The sequence below is a fragment of the Miscanthus floridulus genome, chromosome 6 (genome assembly GCF_019320115.1).
Source record: "Miscanthus floridulus cultivar M001 chromosome 6, ASM1932011v1, whole genome shotgun sequence".
NCBI lineage: Eukaryota > Viridiplantae > Streptophyta > Magnoliopsida > Poales > Poaceae > Miscanthus > Miscanthus floridulus.
The window spans coordinates 95,545,676-95,555,248 of NC_089585.1; the positions used below are offsets into that span (position 1 = coordinate 95,545,676).

General features: G+C 44.5%; 1 protein-coding gene across 1 annotated transcript; it reads left to right on the plus strand.

Annotated features, from left to right (window-relative positions):
* The first annotated feature begins 2,186 nt into the window (after positions 1 to 2,186).
* On the plus strand, positions 2,187 to 8,061 carry LOC136456367 (pentatricopeptide repeat-containing protein At1g30610, chloroplastic-like). The gene is given in 13 exon segments (XM_066456202.1): positions 2,187 to 2,552; positions 2,663 to 2,758; positions 2,883 to 2,998; positions 3,000 to 3,155; positions 3,157 to 4,178; positions 4,496 to 4,687; positions 4,791 to 4,872; positions 4,945 to 5,136; positions 5,267 to 5,380; positions 5,664 to 5,754; positions 5,824 to 5,981; positions 6,529 to 6,954; positions 7,065 to 8,061. Coding segments are annotated over 11 exon segments (2,937 nt in total). The 5' UTR covers positions 2,187 to 2,552; positions 2,663 to 2,758; positions 2,883 to 2,929; the 3' UTR covers positions 7,500 to 8,061.
* Positions 8,062 to 9,573: the final 1,512 nt, after the last annotated feature.

Here is a 9,573-nt window from a genome sequence, read left to right on the forward strand (position 1 = left end):
CTCGCTCAACGAGTAAGCGAGCACCCCAGTGCGTCGGGCTTGCGAGCGAGCGCCCCAACAGCGGGCTTGTTCACCATGGACGTCGCCCGCACCGCCGCCGCTTCCCACGCACATCCCATGTGCAATACTGATATACTTTTAAAACATCCATATACAGCAGTTGCAACATACAAAAGAAGACAGATGAAACACTTGAAACATATATCTGAAACCACTAAAAAACCTTGTAATCCATGACGGATTTAAAAAACGTCACTACTGGTGTGCAACATTCACTGGCAATATATAAACTCGTAATTGATATCCAGCCCACGGGCCAATAGGCACTAACATATATAAATGGCCCTTAAACCTAAATTCATATGAAACACTTACAATAGATATATAAAATACATGAAACACTTGAAACATACGCTTACAACATGTATGTATTTGCAACATCCAGATAAAAACACTTGCAACATACGTCTAATACAGATGAAACATTAGAAACATACATTTAAAACATACGCGCATAGCCATTGCAACATATACAACATCTCGATCTATTTTTACAACATCCCAATCTACTCTTGCAATACCGATACGAAACACTTGCAACCTGTGAAACATCTGAAACATATATTCGCAACATGCACTTTCAGCGCAACATCTCCTTGCTCCTTGGGAATGGAGGCTCGTCGGTGTGTGGCGTTCACCGGTGTAGAGCTCGCCGATGGCGTAGAGCTTGCCGCTCCGATAAAGAAGGCCACGACGGATCTAGCGAGCTGTCACCGCTCCGGTGGAGAAGGGCGTCCGTGCGCTGGAGAAGGCCGCGACGGATCTAACGAGCTGTCACCACTCCGGTGGAGAAGGCCGTCCGCGCGCTGGAGAAGGCCGCAATGGACAGGAGGCGCAGCAGAGATGGAGGAAGGTGGGCAGCCGTGGTAGGCTGCGATGGAGATGGAGGAAGGCGGGCGGCCACGCTCGGGCGCGGTGGAGATGCTGGTCACGGCGTTGCAGAACGGAAGCGTCGAGTGTTGGAAGCCTTCTGGAGAACGGAAGCGTCCAAGTGTTGGAGGGGATACGGCTGTTTGGCCGTTGGGCTGGTGTCACGGCCAGCGAAGGGGAGCGTCCGGACGATCCGACCCCCCTTGGCACAACATTTCCGTTATAGGAATTTACAGATTCTAGGCATGGATTGTAGAATTTGGACTGCGAATGATACAAAATCTAGGTTGTTTGAATTTCTAGATTCTAGCGTAAGATTATGGGTCTATCTCCTCAGCACATGACTGATGGAGATCACCTTCTCCATAGTGACTCCTCCTCGTCTCTCCGCAGTGCCTCTCCCCACCTTCTTCTCGCTCGCCGACACCCTACCTTCCCCACCCCGCCTTCTCCCCCGCCGCCCTGACCACGGCTGCCTCGCCGTCAGCCGGTCGGCCCACCTGTCCGCCCCTACCTACTCGACCCCACCCCCCCTAAAGATAAGGAAGGTCGCCGGCGACGAACCTCTGCCCTGTTCGCTTGGCTGATAAGCCATGGCTAAAAGTATTGTTGACTGATTTGTTGTGAGAGAAAAATATTGTTCGTTGGCTGAAAAAGTACGGCTTATAAGCTAAACGAACATGTCACTTGTCCTCGCCCCGCCCCCACCGCCGCCGGGGGGTGGCTCGCCACCTCGCCGCGTCACCCGCAACCCGGCCCCGCTAGGCGACTGCGTTCGAGTCATTATGTAAGACTAAGATTATGACTTGTTAAAGGGTGCATTATCTGTAATGCGCTTGATCTTGCCATCAATCTGTAAATCAATTCCTAGTAACACAATTTACATAAATGATGTAGTTTTTAAATACTCCATCCATCCTAAATTATAAATAATTTTAACTTTCTTAGAGAATCAAAACTTGCATCCCAAGCTTGATCAAATTTATATAATAAAATAATAATATTTATGATACCAACTAAGTATCATTACATCTTCTTTAATTGTATTGTCATAGTACATCTTTTCTATCTCCACTAAGCTTTCTATTAAAGCTTGATTTACCTAAGTCAAAAAATATTTATAATTTTTTTATAAAATCTTGACCAAACTTGATATCTTTGACTCTCTAAAAAAATTATAATTTTAGATAAAGGGTGAGTAATATATAGTATGCAGACATAAAAAAAACATAAATCCAATTTCTCAGACTTATCTCTCCCCGTTCTACTTCTATCCCTCCTTCCTTCTCTCTGCAATCTCGGGACTCATCCTGCTCTCTCCGAGGTCCGAGCACAGCTGGTGGTTACAGCAGGCAGCAGCGCACGGGCGCAGTGGTAAGGCGCACAAGGGAGAGCGGCAGTAGCGGCGCCTGTGCAGGGGTGCAAGGGAGACGGTGGCGGCAGCGGCTCGTGTCGACGGCCGGAGGCAGCGGCGCGGGGCGTCGGTGCACGCGGGCGGGGCGGAGGAGGCACTGGAGCAGCTCGCGGCGGCGAGGTTGAGCCAGCGTTGCGGCACGCGCGGGTCGGTGGCGTCGGGACGCTGCCGAGAAGAAACGGTAGGAGTAGAGAAGCTTGTTTATCCGGTAGGAGAGGGATTCGGAGATTTCAAGAATCTGCTTCTTATTTTTTTTTCTTATCTCGCTCTTTATCCCTCCCTTTTGGAAGCGCCGTGATTTTTTATCTCGATTTTCAGAATCCACAGGGATACAAACGGGGCCCAAATCTTCCCGACTTCTTAGTACAGTCTTCCTCAGACGAGGACGCAAGACAGGAGGAGATAACGCCGGAGGTACACGCGCTTCTTCCGATTGCTCGAGCCTTAGAATTCCTGCCTGACCGTTCTGGCCTGCTAAGTTTCTTGGTTAGAACCTTTTCTGCAATATAAGCCAATAAGCAAGAACCTTTTTCTGCAGTAAGCCAATAAGCAATGCAGTAGTGGGCGCAACTCCGGAGGAGGCGAATGGTGGCGCCACCGAATGCTAGCATGGGACTGCTCAGTTTGGGTGGCTGCGGGGCTCTCCTCCCCAGCTCCGCAGCCTAATTCGTGCCATGGCCGCGGGTTCTTGGTTCCTGAGAGGAGCGTCTCCATGTTGCCACTGCGCTGGGGTTTGGCGAGGAAGAGAGGCCGGGTTCTTGATTCTAGAAGTGACGGTGCTGTGGCTGGTGGTGAGGTCGGCGCTGGGTCAGTCGGAGCTTCGGCACATCGAGAAGGAGCTGACGTTCAGCCCGACTTTCACTGACTATGTGAAAATCATGGAGTCGGTGAAGTTGGACAGGAGCAAGAATTTACATGGCACCGATTCGGATGGCCGGAGCTCGAGGAGAAGGTTCGCGGGTGATGACCGACGAACGAATAGGAGGTCTGGTGATGCAAGGAATAAACCATTTGAAAGGAATCAGGGGCCTTGGAGGGACTTGGCGAAGGATGAGAATCAGAAGGATGTTATGGAATTTGTGGATAAAAGAGCAATGGGACATGTAAAAAATAGCCGTCGTGGGCAAGGAGAGGTTGAAGGCTATGTACAGAGAAGAATTATTCGTGGTGACACGACAGGAAATGGAGGCAATGAGCAGTTCTCATCACCTGTGAAGGCTAAAGATACTAGGGGTAGTATGTCTGTTCATCAGTTGGTGAGGAACAGACAGGCTCAGTCAGTTGCAGGGAACGATTTACAAGGGCGAGCAACGTATACTCCATCTGGGACTTCTGCCCTTCCGAATAGCAGCATTTCATCAAAGAATGCCAAGGTTCAAATGGGAAAACATGACTATACTAGGACAAGTAGTAGTATAGACTTAAAATATCCTGGAGAGACATTTTCCAATACTGAGGTCAACGCCGACAGTAACATTCAAAGAAACCGGCAAAGAGTGGAGAGCTTAGGGAGAAACTTTGTAGTGCGCAGGCTTGGAGAGATTGACATAGACTGTAAGAAGTCTACTGTAAGCAAAATTTATAGGAGTACACAGGCAACGCCTGAGCATGATAGCCATTCAAGTGATAATTTGGAGAGTGATGAACCTAGAACGGTTCAATTGCATAGAGGAGCAAATGTTAAAATGGGGAAATTTGTTAGGCGGGATGCGGAAGCTACAGATTTTGATGATAGAGCTGCTTTCAAAACTTTTGAGGTATTTACTGATGTCAGGAATAGGCCACGGATCCTTCGAATGGAAATGGAAGAGAGAATCCAGAAGTTAGCTAGTCGGTAAGTCTTCTATATACTTGATTATTATGTTGAAATGCTCGAGTTATCCTGGTTTAAGTCTGACATAGTACTCTTCTCTATTTTTGAAAAGTTGGGCCTTCATGGTGCTTCAATGTAATCTTAGCATGAGCATCATTTTTCTTTGCAATTGCCCAACTTTCATCCAATTTACCTACAAACTGCTCCTTGTATCTACCATCATCATTCACACTAAAGATATGATCATGCTGCTCGACTTGGAATTTTTTTCCCATTGAAATGACACCAATGAACTTACTGAGGTTCCATCAATCCTTATGGTTATTTATTTTTCGAAGGCTCAATGCTACAGATGTAAACACTCCAGAGTGGAAATTCTCTAAAATGATTCATGATGCAAAAATCAAATTCTCTGATCACTCTATCCTAAGGATCGTTCAAATGTTGGGGCGATATGGAAATTGGAAACGTGTTTTGCAAGTTGTTGAATGGCTTCAGTCACGTGAAAGGTTCAAATCCTACAAGAGCAGGTTAAGTAATTGTCTACTCATATATCGCTACACTCTTCTTAGATGTCACACATTCTAGCTTAAAAATGCATGCTATGTTCATAATGTTATCTATCTGATGCAGGTATATTTACACAACAGTTCTCGATGTTTTAGGGAAGGCAAAGAGACCGCTCGAGGCATTGAATGTATTTTACAGCATGCAGGTACAACTAGTTCTCATCTTTGTCTTATGGTTATGTAAACCTAATCTGACCTTATTCATATGTCATTTGCAGAACCAATTGTCATCTTATCCTGACATGGCAGCTTATCATTGTATTGCTGTTACTCTTGGGCAAGCTGGTCTTGTGAAAGAACTATTTGATGTGATTGATTGCATGCGTTCTCCTCCTAGGAAGAAGTTCAAATTGAGCCCTCTTCAGAATTGGGATCCTCGCTTGGAACCAGACCTCATTGTATACAATGCAGTGAGTAATATCTGTAGCAAATTTCATGTGGAACTGCCGAACTGGATTGTATAGACCAAGAAACAAGAATCTTCAAATATTTTGGTCACTTGGTCTTCAGTAGCACATAACTACTTTTACCTCTTTGCAGGTTTTGAATGCTTGTGTGCAACAAAAGCAATGGGAAGGGGCATTTTGGGTACTGCAACAGTTGAAAGAGAAGAACATTCGTCCAACAAATTCAACATATGGTCTTGTTATGGAGGTACGTTAATCTTGATGTTGCATGTGAGTATGTGACACAGTTCTCGTGCACTCCATCTCAGACCCAGCTATGGTGGTCCTGATTGATGCTTCTGCAAACCTTTCATTATTGTCTGACGATAATTGAGCAGCTCATTCCGATTGAAATGCATTGATTCATGTTATTTGTTCTCCACTTATCTCGTCTGTTTTTCACAGTAGCATTATACTTTCAATATTTTTTTGCATTGCTTTTTATGTGGCATAATCCCTTCTCAGTCTATTCTAACTTTCTGGCACTGCAGGTGATGCTTGTCTGTGGAAAGTACAATTTGGTTTATGAGTTCTTCAATAAGGTGGAGAAATCATCAATACATGGTGCTCTGAACTATAAAGGTACTTCCTACAACTTTAACTTGATTATGTTAAGTATAATTGACATATCTGACCCGCTACTGTCTGTAGTTCTTGTAAATGCACTTTGGAGAGAAGGAAAGATTGATGAAGCAGTAATGGCTGTGAAGGATATGGAAAGTCGTGGAATTGTTGGTTCTGCTAGTCTGTACTATGACCTAGCTCGATGCCTTTGCAGTGGAGGACGGTGCAAAGAAGCACTTCTCCAGGTTTGTACTTAACAAAATGTAGTTAATATGTGCAACATATATAGCTTATGTTGACACGGAAATTGAATCTTGCTATGGCCATTCTGTATTGGGCACACTGAAGGATAACTACTTAAACTGCAAGGTTTAGGATCAATGAGCTATATTGTGTTGGCCTGAATATATTTTTCATAATTTTATAATACACTATTTTCTGCAATCGATAGATTTAAACGCTTATCTTTAATCTTGGTTGTCGAGCGAATAGAAGATATAGTGTTTCAAGGCATCTGTGCCTACACAAAGGAAGACTGTTGATAGATGATGCATAAGCAAGATTGCAGAAACCATACTTGTACTGTAGAGGTGTTCTGAGCTATTACTTTAGATATGTGTAAGATAAGGCTGGAATTAGGCTCTGAACCTATTCTGAACCTACAGTTTTCATTGCAGAGCTTTTGATTTGAGAAAACTTGCAAATCCAGAGCCATCTGTCTGTTGTTGTTTCATGCCTTCAGATTGCTTGTTTCGCCTCACTAACTTCTGTCCGATGACAACTACATTGCAGGTTGAGAAGATATGCAAGGTTGCCAACAAACCGCTGGTTGTTACCTACACAGGACTCATTCAGACTTGCATAGACAATGGTGGCATGGAAAATGCTAAATACATATTAAACCACATGTGCAACTACTGTTCACCTAATAATGTGACTTGCAACATCATGCTGAAGTCATACATTAAACATGGAATGCTTGAAGACGCGAAAGATCTGCTCCATGATATTCTGAATTGCAGGATAAGGAGTAAAGCGGATTCTAGTCAAGTGGCAACTGCTGACAAGTTTACCTTCAATACTTTCATGGAGGCCAGTGCTGCAGCAAAAAGGTGGAATGACTTTGAGTATGCGTTTCGCCAGATGTTATTGAACGGGTACCATTTCGATGAGCGAAGACACCTCCGTATGGTACTTGACGCTTATAGGCATGGAAAGGTACTTACATTAGCAACTATCACTTGTAGGAGCAGAAACATTGTGTTCATGTCCAGCTACTTGGTGGAACAATTCATGTGTCTCACCCCTAGTTCTTCATCACTATTCAGGAACAGCTGTTGGATGATCTGTGGCACTACCTGTGTCATCACAGCCGTGTCCCGCCCACCCCTGTCATAATGGAAAGATTCTGCCTAAAACTGATGCAGGGAGACACATTGGCGGCGATCTCCTGCGTCAGCAGCTTCCAGGAGGGCAAGATATGCAACATCTCCTCCATGTCGTGGCTCAATCTGCTGAGTCGCAACGCGGATAGGCTGAAGGAGGAGCATGTTACCAAGTTAGCTCATGAACTCAACAGCCTCGTTGGCTCAAGGAGTTCCTCTGATAGCATTACTCTGTACCAAAAAATTCTTAGTAGCTGTACAGCTTTCCTTTCTGGAGCCACCGTTGTAGAAAAGGCGCCTTCTGACCGAACAGATGGAGTTACAGAAATCATAATTACCACGACTGATAGAGTATATTGTAGAAAAGGCACCTTCTGACCAAGCAGACAGCATAAGCCTTCTGACTGGTTATTGGCAGATGCTATGGTCCTGTGTCATCCTGCCATCATCACCAGGCGTGCTTCTTTTGGGATACATTGATTTCGCACGGCACGTGCAACCCAGCAGATTGTTTAGTTAATCTTCTCTCAACTGACATTCATAGGACGATTGTGTTGTTTAGTCAATCTTTTGTCAACTGACGTTCATAGGACGATTGCGACAAGCAGCTGCTATCACTGGAGCACAACGGTGATGGTGGAAAATTGGAAATGTCAGGGTCAGTTTGGTTGATGCTATTATATAATGGATGTAGTCGGTTGTAGTTGCTTGACATTGGCACATTGGAGAGGGTCGGTCTGCAGTCTGTTCGTTTCGTCGTAAATGATCGTGGATTATTTACTGCTAGCTGGTTTGGTGTCAGCCTATAATCCACGACCGGGAAAATACTGTAGTTGGTCGTAAAATACTGTTCCAGCTTATAATCCACGATCGGAACAAACTGCTGGTTGATGCTGTCATATAATGATTAATGAATGTAGTCGGTTGTAGTTTTCTGGCAGTAGTACATTGGATTTACGGTGAAACCACCTGCTGGTCTGTTCACATATATTACTACCTCAGCTGATATGTCCAAATCCGTCCATATCTCAATATCTTCCATCTGGACGAAATTCCATGAACCATTGGCCTAGCCAACAAAATCATAAGGGAAGAAAAATAGTGAGGCTGACATGTGGCCGGGGGTAGCATGTATGTAACAGTTCAAAGAAAAAATGGGCTACTGAAACAATAACTAGGGATGAAAGCAAAATCAGAAGATATCGGTTACCGAGGTTCATTTTTCAGGTTTTATCATGTTTTGACTAAAACAAAAATGGTAGCGATAAACGTAAATACCGTATGTGCAAAGGTAGAAAAATATAAAACGATAACAGTAGGTGACAATAACCCTAGCTTTGCTTCCTATGAAGTCGTATGTAGGACAAAAGAAATGATTAACAATGCCAAGAGGAAGGTCTATTGATATGAAACTCTTGCGTTCGAGATAGCAGCACTTAGAAAACTTAGTGCACATCTAGATAGATCTTAGTTTTTAAGTGGTCTAATTCATAACCCCTCCCCCCCCCCCCCCCCCACCCACCCACACCCCCACCCCCAACCCCATTAGGCGAGCACAAATTTGAATCTTTGGTTTAATCGCCGTCGAGCCTTTGACACTATTTAGAGTGGTCAGGATGGAACCCGATAGACCCCTGTACTTTGATGGCATGAGCACAAACTCCTCCTATAGGCGTACGTGTATGTGTTGCTACATATAAGCCTGTTAATCTAGGAGTTTTGAGAGTCACTAGAGACATGATGAAACACCTAAAGAATGCAAAAATCCACCACTAGTGACAAGGAGATCCAACTCACCTCAATACTAGAGCTAGAAATTGCATTTTTAATGCATTAGCATTGATGTGTTTAATCAAGTCTACAAGTTTACTAAAGCTAATGAGATTTGGCTAAAATTGGAAGAGCTTCATGATGGTTCTAGCAACGTTCGTCAACAAAAATACTTGGTCAAATCTTTTTCTATGTTACTTAATGAGCTTGTGAAAGGACATGTACTCACGTCTTAATCTTATTATAAATGAGCTCAATGCAATAGGTTTAACCAAGGTGAGCAATGCAAATGTGGTGAGTCTACCCCTATAACGACTATGCTTCCATCATCACTGTTCTTCACAACATAAAATACTTGAGTACAATAACCCTCTCCTTTGCCACGTAGCACTCGCTCATCTCCAAGGTCCACTTGCTCAGAGTGGGAGGCGTACCTTAGTGTCGCCAACAACGTCCTCACCAATTGCGTCATCAAACTCGGTCGAGGTCCGCTTCCGATGCCGGCTTAATCACCACGCTAAGGGACCACCGCCTTTCTATCCAAGCACGGCCTCCGCCCCCTCTTGCGCTTGAGCACATCTAGGCATGGTGAAATTATTTTTTTTCTAACGTGATCTTTCACTTGAGACTGATCCTCTAGCATTTTCTGCTAAAGGTGCCTCTAACATAAGAGTCTGCAATG